This window comes from Electrophorus electricus, chromosome 8 (assembly GCF_041902795.1).
Source record: "Electrophorus electricus isolate QZ-2024a chromosome 8, ASM4190279v1, whole genome shotgun sequence".
Classification (NCBI taxonomy): domain Eukaryota; kingdom Metazoa; phylum Chordata; class Actinopteri; order Gymnotiformes; family Gymnotidae; genus Electrophorus; species Electrophorus electricus.
In genome coordinates, this window is record NC_137504.1 from 26,005,001 (window position 1) to 26,028,684 (window position 23,684).

At 47.4% G+C, this 23,684-nt stretch overlaps 1 protein-coding gene across 2 annotated transcripts in view; it reads right to left on the bottom strand.

Moving 5' to 3' along the window:
- The window catches only part of pappaa (pregnancy-associated plasma protein A, pappalysin 1a), a 74,839-nt gene that overhangs the window by 45,379 nt on the left and 5,776 nt on the right, over window positions 1-23,684 (bottom strand). For both annotated transcript variants that reach the window (XM_027025625.3, XM_081718938.1), the window contains exons 2-8: window positions 21,038-21,330; window positions 19,433-20,202; window positions 12,614-12,759; window positions 11,996-12,289; window positions 11,340-11,532; window positions 10,209-10,330; window positions 4,320-4,818 (exon numbers count right to left, since the gene is read on the bottom strand). In XM_027025625.3, the coding sequence (XP_026881426.3) occupies window positions 4,320-4,818; window positions 10,209-10,330; window positions 11,340-11,532; window positions 11,996-12,289; window positions 12,614-12,759; window positions 19,433-20,202; window positions 21,038-21,330 (2,317 nt within the window). The remainder of the gene's footprint in view (window positions 1-4,319; window positions 4,819-10,208; window positions 10,331-11,339; window positions 11,533-11,995; window positions 12,290-12,613; window positions 12,760-19,432; window positions 20,203-21,037; window positions 21,331-23,684) is intronic.

Consider the following 23,684-nt stretch of genomic DNA (forward strand, 5'->3'; position numbering starts at 1 on the left):
TGCCAAGTCGACACACGCCAAAACCTTCCAGTCTGACAGTTATGCTTCTTTAAAACACGGGAGATCCCGCAACCACCCCCCCACCCCCCCCAGCCTGAAGACCACCAGGAGGTGGTGAAGGTCGTGTAGCAGCATCTAAGTCACGCAAACGTCACTCGTCACGCAGGCTTCCAGTCAGGGTTGGGAAAAGTCAAGACGGTTATGACAGAAATATTCCATCCAGAAGTGGTGGGGCCCAATCTGATATCCCAGCTCCCAGCACAAGATGGACGCAATGTCTTGGAGGCCACCTTCACCTTGCAGTCTGCTCCATAACACGATGAAAGTTGTGTGTGTGTTGTAAGTTGTGTGTGGGGGCGGGCGCAAAGTGCCAAACGTATTTATGAAGGATTGCAAAACTGATCAAGGGAACTGTGAAAGGAAGAACCCCCAGCTGTGTTGAGAAACGCTGCAGGAACATGGGAAATCGTGACATGGACGCTGCTGTTAAGACTTCCCAATTTTGTAAGTTGCTGTGTTCTTTTTTGTTGTTGTTTTATTTTTTATTTTGTTAAGTACACACATATATTCTCAAGCGTCTTGATCACGTTTCCAATACCAACTGAATCAGCACCAACTGGGCAAAACTGGGCAAAGGGAAGAAGGTACTTCCACTAAGTAATTGAATTTGAAGGTTAGAGCTGAAATCCATTAACCTAAGCCATCCTTCCCACCTACTTCACTGGAAGAGTTCATTTTGCTGATCTTCGGCACTGTGCGCACTTAACAGCCATGAACCGCGAGTCTCAGTGATGCCCTGTGTGACGTCACATGGGCCATGCCATTTCACAGGCTCCAACGACCCGCCAGCGGGGCTCACTGATGCACTTAACGCATGAATACACGTTGATGACGCGGCGCGAAATAAGGCGACTTCTCATCGGAGCTGGGCGTGCGGACCATCGTTCAAGTGCCAGCGCGGCTGAACTATGGTACGATCTGTCCACACCCATGACTCACTGCTAAGTGGAGCACTTATACAGGGGTTCCACTGGAGAAGGAGAGACAGAAGGAGCGAAGGAGCGAAGGAGCGAAGGAGTGGGGGGGCAGACAAGGAAAGCAAGAGAGGAGGACTGAGAGAGTTGGAGAGAGGTGCTTGACATTTTATTTGGATTTTTTAAATTTCCTGTTATGAAAGCTGCATATGGAAACTATGGTTGTGTGTGTGTGTGTGTGTGTGTGTGTGTGTGTGTGTGTGTGTGTGTGTGCTCATCTACATCACCTTCTTACAACCAGGTACATTCTCTTTTCATATTCTTTTTACCCTGTCCCTGAATTGTAATAAAGCACAAAACATAAGGGACTTTAGCTAAATTGATCATTTCCTAGTACTTGATAAGCCGAAATACTTTTGAGGTCGTTGCCCCTGGAGACTTAATACTGTTCTAGAAAAACAAAAGAGAAGTGCATGAGCACTTATCAGCAGAAGAGCAGCAGAAATAAGACCCGTGCAGGTAACTCCATCCCGCAGGGTTATCCGTATAACAACAATAGTGCAACTGTTTTTAGTGACAGTGAAGTCATGGTTGAGGGCTTTCTGGGACAGTTCCCAATAACTGCTGGTGGAAAGCAAGCTTCTGACCATTGCAGTTTTCAGGGAGAACCATTACCTAAATGACAGGTTGCTTCAGATTTCAAAGAATTCCAACAGGTCACTGCTAAATTGCTCATCTCTTTCCCAAAACCACAGATGAAACGGAGTCTCCCCAGTTGCGAATAATATGAACATTTAGCACTGATGATTCAGTTGTCCACCATGTTTCATGCACGTCGCGCACGTACGAACAATGACGAATCGCCATTCCAGGCTTTTGCCCAGTACAGCATTTACCCAATGCCTCAATTACGAGACAGTGAGGAGGATCAACTCGTCGTCATGGCTTAAACGTGACAGCAGAGAAGAGCTCCGACAGCAGATCTCACTCCTGCAGGGACTCTGGTAAACAGGGATTACTTTGGTTGGCTATGACGTCTGTCTAATGTTGTTTAGACACACGTGGGTCAAGGGCTGCCTTCATCATTCCACTTCGCCCTGCGTTCGCTGCCACAGTCCCCGCCCTCGACTCTATCTCATCTTTGCTGTGCTGCAACCGCCTGCCTCGTGCCAAAATTAAGATCCCGGCCAAATCCACTTGACAGCTCCTTGAGAGGTAAGGGCTTGGGGCCACAGCCGAGGATCTTGAGGCGGCCCAGACGCCGTGGCCATCCACATGTGCCGCCCTGTTAATGCGGTCTGAGTTAGAGAGATCGGGCAAGACCGGGGCCCAACGTCCCATTGGAGGGGAGGTGAAGATGCAGAAAGGCTTTTTGTACAGGCTGCAAGGAGTTCAGGAGCACTGAAACACATTCATTATGAGAATTTGTTTTATGTGGGTATTAAAAGAGTGATTTCATTTCAAAACTTTCAACTGTCATGTGAAGATGTCAGAACAAGTCAAGAGAGGACAAGATTCCTGGAATGGGGGTTGGGCTGGTAGGACTGCCAACTGCATCTGGGACTGCCTCTGCCTGTCTGGGACTGCCAACTGCGTCTGGGACTGCCTCTGCCTGTCTGGGACTGCCAAGTGCGTCTGGGACTGCCTCTGCCTGTCTGGGAGGTCCCGGCACCTCAAGCAGGGCTGGGCTATTCTTCGTAGCCAAGACAGCAGAACAGAGGCAGGTGAAGGAGAGGGCAGGGGGCTTCTGAAGACTGGGGCAAACGCCCCATGGGACAGTTTCCCTCTTGTTTATTTATTTCCTTGTCCTAGAGCTGATTTCTCAAACTTATGTCAATGTAACAGGGATTTTTAGAAGTGTTTAGACAGGTGTTTGTATATAACCAGGGAATAAATCTGATATACTACACAGAGCTACTGCAGGACTTTAGTGCAGACAGGCGAAAATTGATTGCTGATGGCTTTAGATGATGCAGCTTTTCAACTCTGTGGTCTTGCCAAGTCCTTTGTGACTGAATTCCTGTTTCAGGTCAAAGCAAAAGTGCATGTTATCCAACTGGCCCGTCGCACTGCAAACTGTCCATCTACGTCACCACCCAAATCCAGTATTACGCCATTCATTAACAGTAGCAGCTCTCTTGTGTGCCTATTCAAAGTTTGAACAAACCTGATCAATGTTGTAGGTCACCGAGCAACAGTAACTTTAAGAGTGAGATAAACATAGCATTGGCCCTTTAACACCCATGTATTTTGAAAGCCAATTCGGTGGTTTGAAAACAAACCCTTTAATTTCACATGCAGACTCCTATAGTCATCAAGTGGCTAGTATCAATGTCTTGACCATTTCTACTATGAAACAGAATTCAAACTTGAACGTGCTGTTGTTTCCATTGGACTCGGTCCTCAAGGCCTTTTTCTGCGTGGATGAGATCAAAACAGGAACTACAAGGTCCAGTGAAGACCCAGACGCTGGCCTTAAGTGGAAAAGGCGATAGGCTAAGGTCACAGCCCAAACCCACCGCATGTGGTGGCGAGTAGAACACCCTAGAGATGGCAGGGCTCTTTCTCCCGCTGAACCGCCAGTGCCAGGCCGTGGAGTTAACACCGCCAGAAGCCCTAACTCTTCCTACTCCCGCGTTTGGCTCTGCTCTACGTCCGACCACGAGCAAGAAGACGGGGTTGGAGGATGGGACCCTAAGAACGAACAAGTGCCCACCATGCAGAATTTCCCTGTCTAATTTTGATTGAATTATGTTGTTTTCAGTCAGTCGTAAAATGGTCAATTCAGCAGATGAAAGAAATATTCCAAAGTCAATAAAATTCCACTTTTTTTGGCAACAAAGCCGGGTCCGAATACAGAGGCTTTCGTAACAGCCAATTACCACAAACATCTTGAAACAGTCAACAGTGCAGACCCTAACGCCAAAGTTTACATCTAACACTCCTGAGAGGGAAAAAAAAAATTCCAGAAACAAAAGACTGCTTTAGGGGAAGGTAGCAAGAGTAGGGAGGTTGCTACTAGGGATCACATTCTAAATCATATTGGAAGTTTTTCATGATAAATGTTTTCCTTGTAAACAGAATACCAGTGAGAACTTGGACATCACCTTAATGGCAGGCCGAGGTGCCACTCCCTGAAAACTAGCACCTTCAATTAAGCCTGAATGCAGCTCAGTAATATCAAAAAAATATCCACTCCAAAAAAGGTTAAAAGCCACAGCCAAACACATCTCATATCATTGTTTTAGCTAAAACAAAATACAGCTTCGAGGTAAAACAGGATTTGCTGTGGATAAAAATGCCAAATGCTGTGGATACATATGTAGAACGTAAACGACGACTCACCTGTCCACGTATCTGCGCATGGAGTCACCGAGATCGACGCCCTTCGGGGCATGACTGAATGCCGGCTGACGCAGGACGCGGTAGCGCAGAGGTTGGCAGTCCCTGCACAGGGGGCAGTCAGGCTTGGAGACCAGCAGCGTGGCGTCCACCTCCAGGTGCTGCTCCATGGTGAAGAACTGCACACCATACACTTCCTCCTTCACGTGCAGCCTGACGATCAGGGGTGTGTCACAGAACACGTAGCTGGGGCCCAGGGAGAGGTTGTTTCCACCCACCGTCAGCAGCATGATGTTGTGGATGGCAGGCAGGGCCGTCTCCTCCGGGGAGCAGAAGGTTACCCAGATGGTGAGCGATTCGGGCACGACTGGGTGGGCAAACTCCAGTTGGAGCATGCAGCCCTGCAGAGGGCACGGTGGCGGCACCAAGCCCAGTTCCATGCCGTTGTGCGGGCTCCAGGTGCGGACGCTGGGCTCACACACCTGTTCCACATCGGGCGGTCCTGGAAAACACACACAGAACGTTACTGCCGGGACTCTACGGGCACAGACACATAGCTGTGCTTTTTTTTTTATTATTCAGCACTAAACAGAGGAATCTGATTTGATTTACAATAGAAGAGACAAAGGAAGGAAATGTCATACCAAACTTCTTTTGTGAAAGGAGAAGCTGGAATGCCATGAATATGTTCCTATCAGTTTCTAAACGCATCGCTGTGAGGGTATATGTGTGTTTTGCTGGTCTGGAAAAATGACGTAATTCCTTTGATCCTGCCTAAATGGAGCTAGTCTGAAGTTTGCCAGCAAATATTTTCTCTTATTCAGCAAGGGATATGGAATAGATTTTACCTAAGCATATTTCAGGCAAAGAATAATAACTCTTGATTCCAACTGCAGGATCCAAGCCATTGTTACTCAAAACATTGTGCTTATCAAACAGATTCTATTCCTGGCGAACTACGAGGAGAACAAACACTTAATCTTCAGGATGGCTTCACTCAAAGCACCAAATCCCTCTAAAATAGAGTGATATCATTAAAAAGCCCCATATAAAACATTGAAGTGCTCCACTATTCTGTTTTAATCCATGAAACATTATTATGTCTGGGGAAGTAAAACCGATCACTTTTCCTGCAAGGAGCACAAAGGTTCGCATGCATCTACATGCTTAGCGTTAGGGCACATATGAAAATGCAGTGGCCAGTACCCACATGAGCTGGAACATTCTATTGGCTCAGAGACGACAGGTTAAGCACTTGCGTGGGTGTGAGGATCAGGGCTGGGGTGGGCCCCACCGCACGATCACCTATCATAGTTTGGCAGCAGACCAGTTCTCCACGCAACTAAGCAGCCTGTTTTAGGCATGAGGCTGCATAATGCCGTAATAATGAGTTCACTTTGTTCCGTTTGAGGGCGGTTTTTTTTGGGGGGGGGGGGGGGGTTGCGCTCTCTTGCAGTAACGGGCAGGGTCACCGTGGAGATGGGGTCAGCGAGGAGCTCCTGTTCACAGCCGGACAGCTGAACCTTGTACGGCTGCACACCGCTACGCTTGGAGCCGACTGTGGCCCAAGGGACAGGGAGTGACAAACAGCAGTCTTCATCGAGCCTGACACGAAAGGCCCCGCGCTCTGCTTCCTTAACACCGCCCGAGTCCAAGCAGACGATGGCCAAAGCCATTCGCTAACCTCATTTCTGGGTAGCGCACAAGATTCCAGTGTATAATCAACAGAACACTGGATTGGCTCTCCAGGCCACATCATCAACACTATTATTGTTCTAAGCATGTGTGTGGCCAGTGTAGAGCAAACTTAGAGAAGAAAAACAAAGACCGTGGACACGATGAGAATGTTTTCACCCTGCTGCAAAGAAGTTGGGCTTGACAGTGTAAAGAATCTTTGCTAGGCATTTTTTATTACAGCTGTGTGGTGTGTGTGTGTGTGTGCGTGTGTCTATGAGACGGAGAGTATATCCTTATTTAAGCAATCGCAATTACAAACTCTCCATAATATGTAATGGCTATAATCACCAGGTAGTCATTTCTTAAGATGAATGACTGTCATTTATTATTCGAATTGCTCCAAGGTGGACTAATAGCTCAGTCCTTGAGGCGTTTTGTGTCGGGGTTAGGTTGCTTCTACAGTGTTCAGCTTACTTTCAAGGTGACCCGAGAGTTCTTCCATGAATCACCGCCTCACATTTTCACTTGATTAGTCAATCCCACGGGGCCACAAACTTGTCTAGGAAACTGTTCATTCTAGGAAGACTGGGGGAAATCGCCATTGGACGGCATCCAGCTTAATTGCAATGAGCTTAACGTGAAGCGTTGGCCTGTTTCATGGTGACCTCCCTGCGCGGTGTGGGAATGGGAGCATGACTGTGAGGAGCAGTGGCTGTCTCGGGGTCTCGATGGCTAGATAACGGGACGAGATGGTGCGTTAAGCACGCCGACTGGTTTCACTCAACCAGAAGATCAAATTGGCACCGAGGCAAAAGCAGCTTCCTTTTGTAAGTAGTCAAATTCACTTATTCATACAACTCATATCAGAGTCAGATATAAAAACCAAAAAGACAACAACAACAAAAAAAGGTCCAACTTTCTAAATCCACCGTGCGAAAACTTAAAAACTTAAAATAGGACCTATTTAGTCAGAACTAAAGCTTTTGCTTAAATGTTTCAGACATATTGCAGCAGGAGTGACTTTCGGGGCCAAAGATCATCTCTGTGCTGCCTGTCTCAAATCCCAAACTTGGTAGCTAAGGAAACCGACAGCTTTGAGAAGCAGCTAACAGCCCCAATAGCATGAACCGCCTGCTCCGCATGCTGAACGGCCGGACGCTGTGGGGTAGCGGGACGGGAACGTGAGAACTAATCCCAGGTGTGGGGCTGGAACCGCTTCGCAGCTCCTCGGACGACCCCTTTGTAAATGTAACAGGCACTACTGGCTGTGACTTCTTGTTGTGCAAACGAGTTCAGATGACTGAAAACGGGTCCTAGATGCCGAATCCATTACCCAGGCGCCTGTTGAAAGACTCCTTTCCATATGCTTCTCCTGACAGTCTGCTATAAGCCCAGTCTCTTCAGCAAACCTCTGAGCTCTCCTGGTTCAAATCAACAAGTAGCCTGGGCGCTTCTCTTATGGATGTTGCACACTGCACGCATTTAAGTGCAGCCTTAACTAACTCGGGTAGTTTCCATGCCGGTTTCCCCCCACCGCCCCATCTAGGTTTTTTTTCTTTCCAACTCACTTGCGCTTTCCCGCTCACACTATCTCTCTCGAACACATGCACTCACACACACTCACGAGCCCCCCCTTCATTCGTCAGCCATAATCCTCTCTGCAGTAAAGATTTCCAAGTGGGTGCTTCGACTACCACCTGACCACGCAGGTGTAGGGGCAGGATGTAGGGGTAGTGTGAGGACACAAGCCCAACATCCCGCTGGCTGCTGGTTGAAACGGGTGCGGGAGGGCTCTGTGTGTGCCCCCCACACCCCTCCCACCCCTGGGGCCCAGACCCTGAAGACGGGGGCCATTTGTGTGAGGGAGGCTCATCACGAGGTCGCCGTTGGCCAAGAAACGCAGGGCACAAACAACCGCAGGGCCAAGCAGCTGTGTGAGGGTCTTTGGGGCTTCGAGACGGGAAACAAACATACACGTAAGAGGGGCGGTCCGAGGGGGAGCCTGTCACTCACGGGAAACCATTCCAAGAGGGAAAACAGGGGAGGGTTTATACGCAGCTAGAGCGGCAAGTCTGGACATGTCTCTGCAGCACACTGTTACAAGTGAGGGGAGAGAGAGGCATTCAGGAGAGAAAGAGAGAGAGTGTGTGTGTGTGCGTGCGTGCGTGCGTGTATGAGAGTTTGGAGTGCAGGAAAGGCTCGACCATGTGCATTAACAGGGAGCTGACGAGATGTAAGAGTCACGAATTGCAGTCTATCTCCATCTATACAGCGTCGGGAGAAATTATGCAATTGTACCTTCAACAATGGAGCCTAACAGCAAGTTCTGACCCATATCCATCAATGACAGCCAGTCGATTATCATCAGGCGTAGCTCTCTGAAGTGTGCACCTCCTACAAGACATCACGAAACCCTCTCCCTCGCAGAGACAGTACTCGGGACGCAGAGCAACCCTCATTACTGAGCAAAAATCACCTCGATTGCAGTATTTCAAATAACGTCAAGAAAACGCCTTGCGCCCCTTAAGAGCTTAGTCTCCTTCCACAACTCTTAATGTTTTCATCAGTTAAAGCGCCTCTGGTCAGAGGGAGCACCTACACCCGCACACAGGAGCAGTGCGGGGGGCCGCGGCTCGCCCAGGCAGCCCGACGCCCTGCGCCGATGTGCCGAGTAAGAGCATTCCTCCCGGACGTGATCCCGAGACGCTGGCACGTCGCACTTCTACGCCGGCCACGCTCACAAACAATCATTAATACAGCAGCTGTCGGGGAGGCTCTGTGGCGGTGCAGCTGCGCGCACTATTTATGAAAGCCAAATTCCACCTCCTGCCCAAGCTGATCTCGCCACAGTTGTTCGAGCAAGTAAAAGAACACACAGCAAGGGGAAAAAAAAACAGAGAGAGAGAGAGAGAGAGATAGAGAGAGGGAGAGAGACAAGAGGGGAGAAGAGGAGAAGAGAGAAGGAGAGCCTATTTTAGGTATGTTTCTGATTTCATCTTTTCATCACGTCCCTGGCCTAGCTGAAGTAACGGAGCAGGGGAGGCGGGACATGTGCTTTGAGATGGTGCACAGGAGGGCGAGGGGAGCAGGCTTTAAGAGACGTCTGGCTCCGCAGCACATTGATGACATATTCATAAAGCCCTCAATGCACCAGGCACTCAGGGAGCACATCTAAGTCACCACAAGCGTTCTGCCGTTTCCTGGAGCGTCATTCTATTCGGAAAAATGTTGTCGCACTTGCCGATGAGGATCCAATAAACCTTGCCTGTCGACCGAGACGAGACTTTTTAGGTCCACAGTCATGTACAAGAAACTTTACGATGACAACAGGACGTATTTTGCTGATTAGTTAAAAACCCAAATAGATTGTACTGCATCACGTTAATCGAACTATTGCTGTGAAAAAATCTTGTCACCGACCTTCTTCACACATTCGTTCTGATGTGTGTGAGCGGTTCATGAAAACAGACAACAAACCTGTCCTTTGAGACACTGCCTGTGTGTGTGTGTCCCATTGGGACAGCTCCTCAGGTTCCAAACACCGTGTGCTTCTGGTCACAAGACAGCACATGCACACCTGTAAGCCCCACCCCTGCAGTGGACACCACTGAGACACTGCGGCAGTGAGCTTCACTATTACTGCTGTGAGCACCGGTGCCTAGATGCCGCTCAAAGCTCAGTACCCATCAGCCCCGGTGGGAAACTGGTTATTTTATATAAAGCCTAAAATTGTGTTGTATTTTTTACTGTTCATCTATTTAATATGAATCTATTATTAATCTATTTTAATTTTTTTCCATTCGACCACATCTCCTTTTAGTGTGAGACTTTCCATATTGAAGAAAGTTCGCAATTTACATCCCAATCACGACATATGGAAGTATGCCCATTTCGTGGCTGCTGCCAAAACACAGTATGGCCATAAAGTGCTCAGAAAATTTTTTTTTGCACTGTGCACAGCTCAGTGGCAGCAAATCCAATACAACAGAGCTCCATGGCAGCAGAGCTGAATGGCATCAGAGCTGAAAGGCAGCAGAGCTGAATGGCAGCAGAGCTGAAAGGCAGCAGTGTGGCAGCAGCCCTGAATGGCAGCAGAGCTTACTAAAAGCAACGTGGCAGCAGAGCTGAGTGACAGCAGAATTGAACTGTAGCAGAGTGGCAGTGGAAGCGATTCTGAATGACAGCAATGCAGCAGCAGTCAGAGTAGCGTCTTACCCTCAGCCTCGCGTGGGCTCCAGTGGCCTGAGGGAGAGCAAGGCCGTGGAGAGGAGGAGTTGGAGGCGTACTGGAGAAAGACTCCACCTTCTGCACATCGATCACACAATGATCCCACTTCTCTAGGAAACCAACAGACAGGAAGAAGACCCAACTTAGATGCAGTCCAAAAGCATAGTTAGAATTCTCATCATCGCTGTCATCATCAAGATCTTTCTTTATGGTTTCGTGTGCCTGCTCCAACTATTGGGCAACCTAATGTAAACCACTTTTCAGTTTGTCATTTGATGTTGTTACAAAGATTGTGTTACATCTGCCATCTGCTCAGTGGACTTGTTGATGTGGAAATTCTCAGCTCAACCGCTGTGAGTCACTAAAGACCTTTTGCCTATACGAGGATAGCGTATCTGCAGCCAGACATTCATGCTTCTAATACATGCCACGACATGTCCTCGGAGGGGTTTCCCTCGCCGCCTACATCAGTGAAATACACCTGTCCCAGAAACGGCAGACACACAAACGGTCCCTCTTACGCACACGTTGTGGAGAGCTGCTTGGGAGCACCACTGTCTAGCTTCTGAACCTCAGCACAGAGAGACAAAATAACAGAGTGACTCAAACCATTGAGTTCCACAGCTCTGAATCATCTAATGAAAAGAGAGAAAACGGTCCACAGGGCCAGAGCAAAGGTTCCGTGAAGAAATTCCACTATCGGTATCCATCACACAGCAGAATTAAACACCACATTGCTAATAGAGCAATTAATTGAGAACATGTGTGAGCAATGAAAGAACAATGGGCTATTTGGCCAACTGTGAAAACTTCTTGGGATGTTTTGCTACCTTTTCTGCAGAGTTCTCAATAAACAGTTGTCAGCTCCTATCTCAAAATCCATTTACTGTGACCAGAAACTATACAATTGCAATATCCCCTTTCCTCTGTGATCTCTAAAGAGGTCATGTCAGGACACATCTCCCATAGCCCAGCTCTAGACATATTAAATGGCAACACACCTGACCCTCAAGAGGGCACCGTATCCACGTGCATATTTCCATCCCTATAAATAAAGCACTACCCTGACCGCGAACGGCCGGGACCTTCTTGAGTCCTCGCTCTGCAATCTCAGTTCACCTGTTGTAGAAGTGACCCGTGAGAGGAGGGAACCACTCCACGGTGATGGCGTCCTGCCCCTGGTCCACCACTTGGGGCGCTAGAGCCACAGGAGGGGCCTTGTAGTTGGGCTGCCAGGTTGCATAGACGAGGTCCAGGTAGCAGTGCATCCTGGCCACCTGGTTCAGGGTGAAGGAATCTGTACAGTCGTCATCTGTAGGGGCATGAAACAGGAGCTGCAAGGAGAGTAGCTATAGCCCGCTGCGGGGGTGGCTAACTACGAACATATATACAACATGTTCACCTCTGTGGCCTTGTAAATCTCGACTGAATATCTCTTAAAACTGTACATCATCTCCTGTACATGCAACTAAAGGCAATAATGACAATAAAAGGCAAATAAATGAAATAAAGGTAAAAGGGTGAACACACTGGCAATGTACAGAATACCATGTTTCAGTTCTAAGCAGTTAGGTGCTTACGGCTTGTGCAGGTTTAGAACTGCACCATAATTCACAGACTTCACTGTATCGATACACAAAGAGGTTTAAGCAAGTCTGTTAGTGTATATGCCTTCATGCTCAGATCCTCAGGTATCAAAAGAAAGAAAGAAATGCACATCCCCGTGGGTATGCAGCATAACCCACTTGTGCAGCTCACGCCTTCTCGTTCCTTACCTGCGTAACTCATGTAGTTGTTGAACGGCGTCTGGACAAAGTTGCGGCAGCCACATGTCTCGTTACCAGGCTCGGGGTCTCTGCAGTGCTTGTACTTGGGCGTGGGGTTCGTGTCGGCACACAGGTCACCGGTCTCCAGTGAAGGCTCTGTCTCCAGGCACGCATCGTTGCACGACTCGATCTCCGAGATGCCGCGGAACACGTGGTAGAGGCCCAGGCTGTGGCCGATCTCGTGGATCATGGTGTGGGTGTGGCCAAATGTGCCGTAGAAAGATGGGTTCAGGACGATGCCCCCTGGGGAAAAAAAGCACAGAGGGAGGTGAAGGTAGTTAGCTAAGCCTGCGTCTCCTCCTCGGCTCCTTTTGGAATCCTCCTAAGAAAACTATGAAAGGGCCGCGGAACGTTTAAACACAACGCTGGCTCCCGTGGATCATTTACCCAGGGCCCAGAGAATCAGCTGATGAATTGGCTGAGCCATGGCTCCATGACTAGCGCTGAAACAGAGCCTCTGAGACATGATCGCTCTGAAAACACAGCATTAGCACTTAGACGCTCAGAAAGCAAACACACAACACCGGCCGAAAGCAGAGGGGCACGTGGGGCAGTGCTGTGCGGTACCGAGATGTGTCAGGGCTTCTTTGTCCCACGGCCAGGTTGCCACTCCGGCCAGGTCCTCGTCAGAGGAGTTGGCAAAGAACACGTTAAGGTGCGTGGAGCCATCCAGGTGCAGGATCTCTTTCAGCTCCTTCACATCCAGGTAGGCCCTGCAGACGCACGCACCCACACAGACAGGGGGCGCACACATTAGAGCCCATAGTCAGCGTTAGGAGACACTGGAGCAGGAGGAAGTCTGACGTCAGAACCGTTTTAGGTGCAACTGTGGTTACACACTCCATACACCTACATACGATAAAGCACACGTAACACATTCATTAGAATTAGAACATTCTAATTGAATATACATATAAATGATACTAGCTGAAAGCTTAGGCACTAACTATATAAAAGACTTGCAGGTTCAAATCGCACACAGTTTATTGAGTGATCTGGGAGGTCCAAACATGGGGGGAGGGGTGCTTCTCATGTGACAGCGGTGCAGCCCAAACATGTGTCCGATTCCTACGGAGTGCCTCTGCGCTACCGAGCCGTGCTTTTAGCGAGAGCAGCACGGCTTAGGAGCCTTCTCGCTGACCTCATATGTTATGGCCAAACATTTGCCTTGAGCCCAAACATGTTCCTTCAAACCAAAACTGACTTAGAGGTGGTCGCGTCTGATGGGGAGGAAACAGCGTGTCATCGGGTGGCACGACAACGTCCAGGGAGGGCAGGGTCGCTGCCTCTGGCGGGACTCCAGATATCGAACCACCGGCAGCGACACAAACCGTGTCAAAGTAAAGGAAGAAATATCCTTATATGCGTTGTACGGGACCGACAGTGATCGTTACCATGAGTGATCGGAAAGGGTGACATGTTTGCGCAAGCTAACAGTTAACGAGTGCTTGCGGGCGGCTCGTCTAAATGGGGACCACACACGAGGTTGACACGCTACAGCTGTGGAAGTTTTCAACCTCTCTAGCGCCTCCTGAAACATCTGTTAACCTGTGATTTCAACACACGAAGCCTGATCCTAATGGCGCTACGAGAAGGCGCGACCGGGGTACTTTCGCGCGCGTTCCCAAACTGCACTTAGCCTATTTACGTTTCGTCTTTCCGGACTAAGGGCGCGTGAAGTGTTTACGCGGTCGCACGGGGAGCGAGCTGGCCTCTGTCGTGACGGCAGCGTAACGGTTCGCTCGCCAGGCTCACGGACGAGAAACGCTGGACCGTCGAGTCAACTGCGGCCCGCTGACGTGCTTAACACGCACAGATGTTTGGCTACGAGCGTTTGCACTGGAGTCAACACGCCACCGCCCTTACTCCCGGCCCGGCCCCCAACCACGCCCCTGACACTGCCCTTAGCCCCGCCCTTCGCCATAACTGGTTTATCACCGTGGTCCAGAGTCCATCTAGTCTGTCACTCATCATGGCTATCTCCTGTAAAACAACACTTCACGCATCAGAAATGTCATCAGTTATGGATATTCGAGCTGTTCCCGATCTTCCCAGCCCTCTTTACTGATGAACAGAGAATAAGCTCCTATAGGTGCCTGAGACGAGGCAGAGACTCCACTGAAGTCATAGAGAGTCATATTTAGGGAGGCTTAAGAATGTCCAAGAGATGATGTAAGTTCTCTTAACATCATAACACCATATAACACGAAGTAAAGGAGCATTCTTGAACTACAGAAGGTCAAATGTCCTTTTATCTACAAGGGTATGCTAGGTTAGGTCATGGAATCTCTAGGCAACAGGCAGAATACACTACAAAATTAAAAACTAAAAAAAAAAGTATTTGATTTCACAAAGGGAACAGCTAAAAAGGCATTTTTAAAAATGCAAAGCTCCCAAAAAAACCATTCATGGTTAATTTGTAGCTGCTATACTTCAACAAGCCAGCACAGCTTCACGGGCAGTGGGCCACTGGGCTTTGCTAGAGCTTGCTGATAGTTTCATCCATTTTCTGACTGGTTTAATTCAAAAGTACACAGACATCAGTGAAAGACTAACAAGAAAAGCAAGGGAATGATAAGTGGGACCCAACACAGTTTATTTATTTATTTATTTGAGTTCTGCATGTAAGAGTTACTCTTTTCAACTTTGCATGATCAGAAACAAAAAGTCCATCTGCTGATATCCCCACAGTTGGGATGTGTGGTTTATCAGAGGTGTGAGCTGACTCCGGGGCTGAGGGCTCAACCCTAATCCTCCCCTGGGACACGCCATTGAGAGGAAAACGGGGGGGGGGGACTACAAGTTAGCGGAAAACAGAGCGAGGGAGCAGGGAAAAAAAGACTTTCCCCAAACCTGCGATGTCAGCAAACAGCTGTTTGGATCAGTCCACCAATGCTTTATGCATTAAACAGCATATGTATGAAACAGGCAAGTTATGACTTCATCCATTTTGCCCCCATATAATTCATACAAGGTCATTAATTTGCGCTGCCTGCCTGTGCTGGCAGGTCAGCGGGTGTCAGGTTTGCGGCCAAACGCTGGCATGGCAGCGGTGAGGAAAAAGCCAAGACGGCTTTTTAAATCAGTGGGCCTTTTCATTCTCCTGTCATCGCCTAAGACGGCGAGAGCAGTCTTAAAGCGATCGCTCATCCCTCGCTCATAACCACCCAGAGAAGCGCCACATCCTCCTCTTTCCAGAGGACAAGCTGGTCCGATTTTAGGCCGCGGCGAAGGGTTCTGATACTGACAGCCGGATCGACGTGCTCCGGCTGTGTTTTTGACTGAATATAGAAGCACCGTGATTTCAGCAGTGAAGCATGTCCTTGTTCTTACCTTACTTTGGGTTGTTTAGAAGTGACTGTTCTGTTACAGTGATTTTAACTAATACTGCACACATCAAAATATCAGGGGTTGTTGGGGTTTTTTTTTTTTTAGGTCTGTTACCTGACACTTGAGATTTTGGTCTCATTTTATAAATGATGCATAAGGTTTGTATGGGTGGAAAAAAAAAGAGACTGAAAATAGACAAGTGAAGCAAGACTGTCTGCTTCTGTCCATCAATTTTGGCCATCTTTCTCCAACAGCCAACACATGGACACTCTAAGCAGGTGTGCGTGTGTGCGCCTGTGTGTGTGTACAGGTGCTTTTACGAGGGTGTTGTGCCTTTAAAGCGACGCGCTAAGAGGCCGTTTTATGTCGGAGCGCTCCGTTAAAGCGAAGCCATTAATGTCCGTTAGCTTTATGGGCTGCGGGATTAGGGGTCAGTGGACTGTAAAGCACCCATGGCAAGCGCCCATATCAGGACCCTGCCAAAAGACCCCTGCTCACGGCCCTGGAAACCCCATAGATCCATTAATGTCACTCTGTGGGACAGCGAGGGCTTCAGACTTAACGTCTGAGGCGCTGATACCCCTCTCATGCGACTGACATCCGAGATCCGAGTCGTGCAGCCTTTTCTTTCCTGCACATAAGTGAAGTGGCAAGCGAAGTCTGACGCTACTGCCAGAACATGACCGATGTACATAAGGAGCTCGTCAAGTCACTTTCTTCCATGGCCACAGGCATCCTTTATACCAGAAACATGAATTTGCATCAACAGAAACAATTCTTTTGGCATTTCCAGCTAACCATTCCCTCATGACAGTGCTGTGAAATAAGCGTAAACGCTTATTAAATGGGAAGAAAACCAAAAGAAATGTACAAAAACCAAGGCATGCATCATTTGTATTTTTCAATGCTCTGCTGTTAACTAAGTGCTGGATGAGAGCCTCACAGCTCAGCTCTCCTCTCCTAGCCAGATCCCTAAACAAGCAAACCGGTAACAGGCGCTGGATCTGCAAAAATAAACCCCATTCCCATCTGAAACTTCCCTCATGCATGCAACACACCGTGCATCCAGAATTCCACAATTAGGGAGGAATGTCCACGAACGTTTGCAGCCCGGCTGCCGGTTTGGTCGCCGGACGGGCCACAATTGAAGGAAAACGCATCGTTCCTGGAGGAGCTTGCCTGACACATGCACTCCCCCTGACTCTTCCTCCTCCTCCTGCACCTCCTGCACCTCATCACTCTCTCACCCTGCCTTTCAAAGAAACAATCTCTCATACATCAGTCCTAATATTTCAATCTCGAAAGGCTCGGGCTTTGCCAGCCGCTGATTTCTGTAACTGGATCGGATGTCTGATGATAAACTGGATCAGATGTCTGATGATAAATGGCTTCTTGATTATTGTTCTGGGATAACACGGGGAGGAAAATAGAAAAAAACACCTGTTTTTTTTCCCCTAAGACTGATGTCACCTAGCAGGTCTCACACAGAGTTGGTGAAAGCATCTTTCAGGATGTGGTTGGAGAACATTCTATGGACCAGAGTAGGTTCAAAAACAGCTGATTGGCAATGTCGCTACTCCCCTGAGAAACTCAATTAGGGAGAAGCAAAGAGTTGTGAGGATTATTACTGGATTACTGGAATACACTATATATTACTGGAATACACAGGAGACACAAAAAAACATTGGGCTTTTGCTGTGTTCGCCTTTCCGAATTTTTGCCAAAATATTTTAATTTAAAATTGCACCCTAAAAAACAACACACTGCCTGGAAGCAAGAAAAAGAAAAAAAATTAAAACCAAACAGGTTTTTGTTATTAAACTGAGATTGCTCTATTTTTCTCAACAAAAAAAAAGGTAACGAATAAACTATAGCCAGTGTTTTCAATATCCAAAGAATGCTAATATTAAAATAGCGGGCTAAAGCACTACTACTGACCTGGCCCTATACAAGAAAACAGTTTTTGAACAGTAAACGGTTTTAGGATCCGGTTACTTGGATATTCTTTTACATCCCTATTATCCTCCAAAGAAGTCTAAAGTAATGCTCTACAAACAATGACATCAGCTTGTGCTTCCAAGCAATAAATCTTTTAGTTTTAAGTAAGGTGGCCCCAGTAGCTTTGAACATGGCTTTCTTGTTCAGTATTAACAACAGCTGCAGTACTGCAGAGATCTGCTACAGAGCCAGCCAAAGCTAAACCAGACAGCCATCCAGGCAAGGAGGAATTGTAAACATCTTGTGCTTTCTCTCCAGTGACCTCAAGTATTCTTGGTTTGAAATCCGAGTTCCTTTTTTTTTTTTTTTTTTTTGGCTAAAACGCTCTTGTCGACCTTTAAAAGTGCTAGCACAACAGACCACAGAAGTAGGCAAGAGTATCCCCTCAAAGGAATACACTGCCCTCGCAAATAAATAAATAAATAGATAGATAGATAGATAGATAGATAGATAGATAGATAGATAGATAGATAGATAGATAGATAGATAGATAGATAGATAGATAGATAGATAGATAGATAGATAGATAGATAGATAGATAGATAGATAGATAGATAGATAAACTCTAGACGTTGTCCTGGAGACCTGGAAAAGAAGGAGGATCCCACAGCAATTAGAGAATGAAGGTAGATGATGAATCTACGCTTACAGACCACACAGCCCAGACTGTAGCTGTCACTGTCACCACGTTTTTAACCTCAGAAAATAGACATATGAGTAGTGGTGTGGAGAAAAAAGAAAAAAGTTTAGTTTTGCTTTTTGTATATGGCTTCATTTATGAAGTTTACTGTGATTCTCAAAGCTCTGAAAAAGCCAGAAGAATGGTTCTGTGAGAGAAAGAGGCTACCATTCTGTCCCACTATGAGAGAGACAGGCTACGACTCTGTCCCACTATAAGAGACAGGCTACCACTCTGTCCCACTATAAGAGAGACAGGCTACCACTCTGTCCCACTATGAGAGAAACAGGCTACCACTCTGTCCCACTATAAGAGAGACAGGCTACCACTCTGTCCCACTATAAGAGAGACAGGCTACCACTCTGTCCCACTATGAGAGAGACAGGCTACCACTCTGTCCCACTATGAGAGAGACAGGCTACCACTCTGTCCCACTATAAGAGAGACAGGCTACCACTCTGTCCCACTATAAGAGAGACAGGCTACCACTCTGTCCCACTATGAGAGAGACAGGCTACCACTCTGTCCCACTATAAGAGAGACAGGCTACCACTCTGTCCCACTATAAGAGAGACAGGCTACCACTCTGTCCCACTATAAGAGAGACAGGCTACGACTGCGCCCCACTATGAGAGAGACAGGCTACCATTCTGTCCCACTGTAAGAGAGACAGGCTACGACTCTGTCCCACTATAAGAGAGACAGGCTACCACTCTGTCCCACTATAAGAGAGACAGGCTACTACTCTGTCCCACTATAAGAGAGACAGGCTACGACTCTGTCCCACTATAAGAGAGACAGGCTACCACTCTGTCCCACTATAAGAGAGACAGGCTACCACTCTGTCCCACTATAAGAGAGACAGGCTACCGCTCTGTCCCACTATAAGAGAGACAGGCTACCGCTCTGTCCCACTATAAGAGAGACAGGCTACCACTCTGTCCCACTATAAGAGACAGGCTACGACTGCGCCCCACTATGAGAGAGAGAGGGTTTGACTCTGTCCCACTTGGAATGCCACAAATGGCGATGTTTTTTCATTTATGGAATTTGTGTGCCAAGTTGGCTCTTTCAGACTTGTCACAACATGTCTAAAAGGTACTCAGAGCAAAACTGAAAGATTATAATAACCTATTACATTTTGAAACCACAAGAAGAATTCCCACAGTTAAGTAATTTCTGAACAGTGACGTCAATCACGCTCTAGTGCTCTGCCATTTGGAAAAGAAGGAGTGCAGAATGCCCGTGAATCCCTCAGAACCTCCAACATCAACACAAATGGAGCCAAACTGAGTTCCAATTTGAATTATTAAACCCCATTAAATATCACAGGCTCGGGACAAAGAAAAGATTCTACAGAACTGACACCTTGCGCTTACCTTAAATGTGAGGCTGGGTTGAAGCAGGTCTTGGTCACATCAGTCACGTTGGGGTTGCAGCAGTCATCTTTATCATAGCCAAAGTTATCCCAGTTGCATTCTGGGTCACACACACCGTTACCGAGCTTGTTTTGGGGACAGTGGCTTCTGGGTTTGCAGTACCCGGCGTCGAAGCCCGTCAGAGTGTGATTGCACTCGGGGTCGCAGTCGTCGTCCCCCACCTTGCTCATGTCACAGTTCGCCAGCACCAGACGGCAGCGGAGTGAGGAGTTGCTAACGTTGTGGATGCTCAGCTCCCACGTGATGTTGTACGGGCTGAAGGCTTCGTTCAGGTGCTGATGCTGCAGGTGGATCTGCCGGTCGGTCACCGTGGGCCTCCGCCCCACATCATCGAACACGTTGACCACACGGTAGCGCACCGTTTTAGACCGGCGGAGGCTCCAGAAACGGTTGTAGTTCCGCACCACCTCCACATTGTCGCACACTGTCTGGCCGCAGGCTGGGGGCTCCAGGGTCGTGTCCAGAGAGCCAACTCCGGGCCGGGGGCCGTTGTCAGGCTGCGGGAAGCTGCCGTCCTTCACCACCAGCCACTTTCGGATTGGGTGCTCAAATTTCTCGCGGATGACCAGGTCGGTTTGGTCCTGCAGATCCTCATGGCCGTGCATGTCCCTTATGATCTGTCTTTGGGTGAGAGCTCGTCGCCACAGACTGACCCGCTCGACCGAACCTCTGTAGTTATGGTTCAACGCATTTCCACCCACCATCAGCACCTTGAATTTGAAATTATTAAAATGTATTCATTTACACAGACAAAAAACTGGAGTAAGAACTATATATGGCGCATTTATTATGAAACACATCTTAACGAGGCATTTCATAAGTCCATTTGTAAATTTTAGGGACATACCATTACAGAATTTCTTGGGCCGATACAATAACCAGTAATTATCACCTTGCTGTGGCCAACACCGATATTAATAACTGATCATTTTCCTTTTATGCATTTTAAAGCAAGTTCAAGCTATAATCTACATATGCTATTCAGTGTGTGTATGCCATGTAATAAAAATAAAAATTAGCTTCATTATTAAATTTTATTTTTAACCTTTCTCAAATGTTAAGTGCCTTTTTCTGCCTTGAACTGGTGTAGGCATGAGAAAGCCTATGGCTGGAAATTAAAGCCCCCAGAAAATAGCAGAACTACAGAACTATACGGTCACCAACATCAGATACTTTACTGAACAATTAAACAGCAAAATAAGAAAAGACAACATTAAATCTTAATCAAAAATCATCCCAAATATAAGTTGCACTATCTAACCAAAACTAACCACCGATGAGTATATGCACTGTTCTGTAACTGTTATAATGTACAAACAAGGCCTAAATTTAACAGAAGACTTAAACTGTTGGATGGATGAAAGTTATTAGTTGTACTTATCAGATGAAATACCAATATTGAACTAATAACGACATTATTATATAACAATCAGCATTACAGCTTGAGTTGTTTGTAAGTAAACGAATGAAGACATTTCATGCTACCAATTCAAACACCATCTAAAGACCTACAAAAGACTTCAGATAGACCTACCATGGACCTACCTTACACTTCTTGGTAAGAGAGCAGAAGACGTCTCCTGACTGTTCTCTGCTCACAGCGGCCTGGGCCCCGTCCACATACAGTGTCATGTACACGCCATCGTAGGTGATCGCTACGTGGACCCAGTGACCGGGCAGGTAGCGGGTATTGGAGTGGATGGAGGTGACCTTGTGCGCGCGGTCGGTCTTAAGAGAGAAGAAGAAGCGCGGGTCTCGGTTGCCCTGGTCGCTGACCGTCTTGATGCCCAGGAGCCAGCCACGGTCACTCGAGGCATAGAAGCACTTATCGAAAAGGCCTGGGCGAGCCGAGGCGAGGCACACGAAGTGAGAGGCAACAAAGGGAAACCCAATCAGCAGTAGGCAGTGCAGAGAATGTGAGCAACCAAACCAAACAGACAATAAAAACAATGTAAACGCATTAAAAAAAGTAGTTTTAGATTATAGTTTTAGAACTGCATGGCGAAATGTGACTACACAGGCCAGAATCAGTAGTTTGCTGCTTAAATTCCATTAGGCCAGAGGCACCAAAATGCCTTTTTCCTGTTTCCCTTGGAAGCAAATGTCAGGTTCAGTACTGTAATGTGGTTGTACTTATATCACCCTCTTAAACCTTACATAGCCCTCACCACCTACCACTCTCACTCTCTCTCCCGTTCAGCAAAAGCAGTGTATTTATGCTGGACTGTGCACATGCAATGCAGCATGCCTAGCAGGTTGAGATGCATGTGCTCACCAATTATTTCTGCAAGGGTCATGCCTACAACAAGCTTTTGTCACATACACAAACACAGGAGGCTCATTACCTTACAGAGGCACTTAACAGAGAATTGTTTGCATTTCCGTGTGTGTGTGTGTGTGTGTGTGTGTGTGTGTGTGTGTGTGTGTGTGTGTGTGTGCGTGTGTGTGTGTGTGAGAGAGAGAGAGAGAGAGAGAGAGAGAGAGAGAGAGAGTGAGTGTGTGTGGGAGAGTGAGAGAGAGAGCGAGAATGAGAGAAAGAGAGTGAGAAAGAGAAAAAGACAAAGCAAAGCAATTATCCTGCATCACTGGAAGATAACTCTGTTTCGGCAATCATTTACCATCTCCCTACATCTTTCCCCGTCTTTCAGGATTCTGAATATGGGAGAATGTTCTCTCTAGGCCAACATCAAAAGAACCAGTTCTGTTGGAGCAGGCGAGGCCAAAGTGGGGGTCAGTCCTGTTAAACATTACAGGCTCGCCACGACACTGCGCAAAAAGCCTGCCATCTGTCAGTGTGCACACTCAAACTAAAAGGTGTGCTAAAATGCCTGTAGGGCCCAGTATGTAAACACATGTCAGAAGTCTGCCACGCTCAATTAATCTAACACATTACATTTTTCCAGACAAACCATTCCGCGCAGCTAACACACACACACACACACACACACACACACACACACACACACACACACACACATATACAGTTATTTGCATACAAGTTCAAGAGCTCAAAATGGCTCTTTTTGGGTTCAAAGACAAGAACATGCTTTTTTTCTTTGTATTTTTGAGTAATGAATGGGATACGAGCCTTTAGCAGACCTGGTGAGAAACAGAGACTGAAGCTCTGGAGTGGAACAATCCTGAATGTATGCAGTCTCAGTGGTGAAGTGGTGAATGTATGCAGTCTCAGTAGTAGTGAATGTACTCAGTCTGAGTGGTGAAGTAGTGAAGGTATGCAGTCTCAGTGGTGAAGTGGTGAAGGTATGCAGTCTGAGTGATGAATGTATGCAGTCTCAGTGGTGAAGTGGTGAATGTATGCAGTCTCAGTGGTTAAGTGGTGAAGGTATGCAGTCTCAGTGATGAATGTATGCAGTCTCAGTGGTGAATGTATGCAGTCTCAGTGGTGAAGTGGTGAAGGTATGCAGTCTCAGAGGTGAAATGGTGAAGCTATATAGTCTCAGTGGTCAAGTGGTAAATCTATGCAGTCTGAGTGGTAAAGTGGTGAATGTATGCAGTCTCAGCGGTGAAGTGGTGAAGGTATGCAGTCTCAGTGATGAATGTATGCAGTCTCAGTGGTGAAGGTATGCAGTCTCAGTGGTGAACTGGTGAAGCTATGCAGTCTCAGTGGTGAAGTGGTGAATCTATGCAGTCTGATTGGTAAAGTGGTGAATGTATGCAGTCTCAGCGGTGAATGTATGCAGTTTCAGTGAAGTGGTGAATCTATGCAGTCTGAGTGGTAAAGTGGTGAATGTATGCAGTCTCAGTGGTGAAGGTATGTCGTCTCAGTGGTGAAGTGGTGAACGTATGCAGTCTGAGTGGTGAAGTGGTGAATGTATGCAGTCTCAGTGGTGAAGTGGTGAAAGTATGCAGTCTCAGTGGTGAATGTATGCAGTCTCAGTGGTGAAGGTATGCAGTCTCAGTGGTGAAGTGGTGAATGTATGCAGTCTCAGTGGTGAATGTATGCAGTCTCAGAGGTGAACTGGTGAAGGTATGTAGTCTCAGTGGTGAAGTGGTAAATGTATGCAGTCTCAGTGGTGAATGTATGCAGTCTGAGTGGTGAAGTGGTGAATGTATGCAGTTTCAGAGGTGAAGTGGTGAAGGTATGCAGTCTCAAAGGTGAAGTGGTGAATGTATGCAGTGTCAGAGGTGAAGTGGTGAAGGTATGCAGTCTCAGAGGTGAAGTGGTGAATGT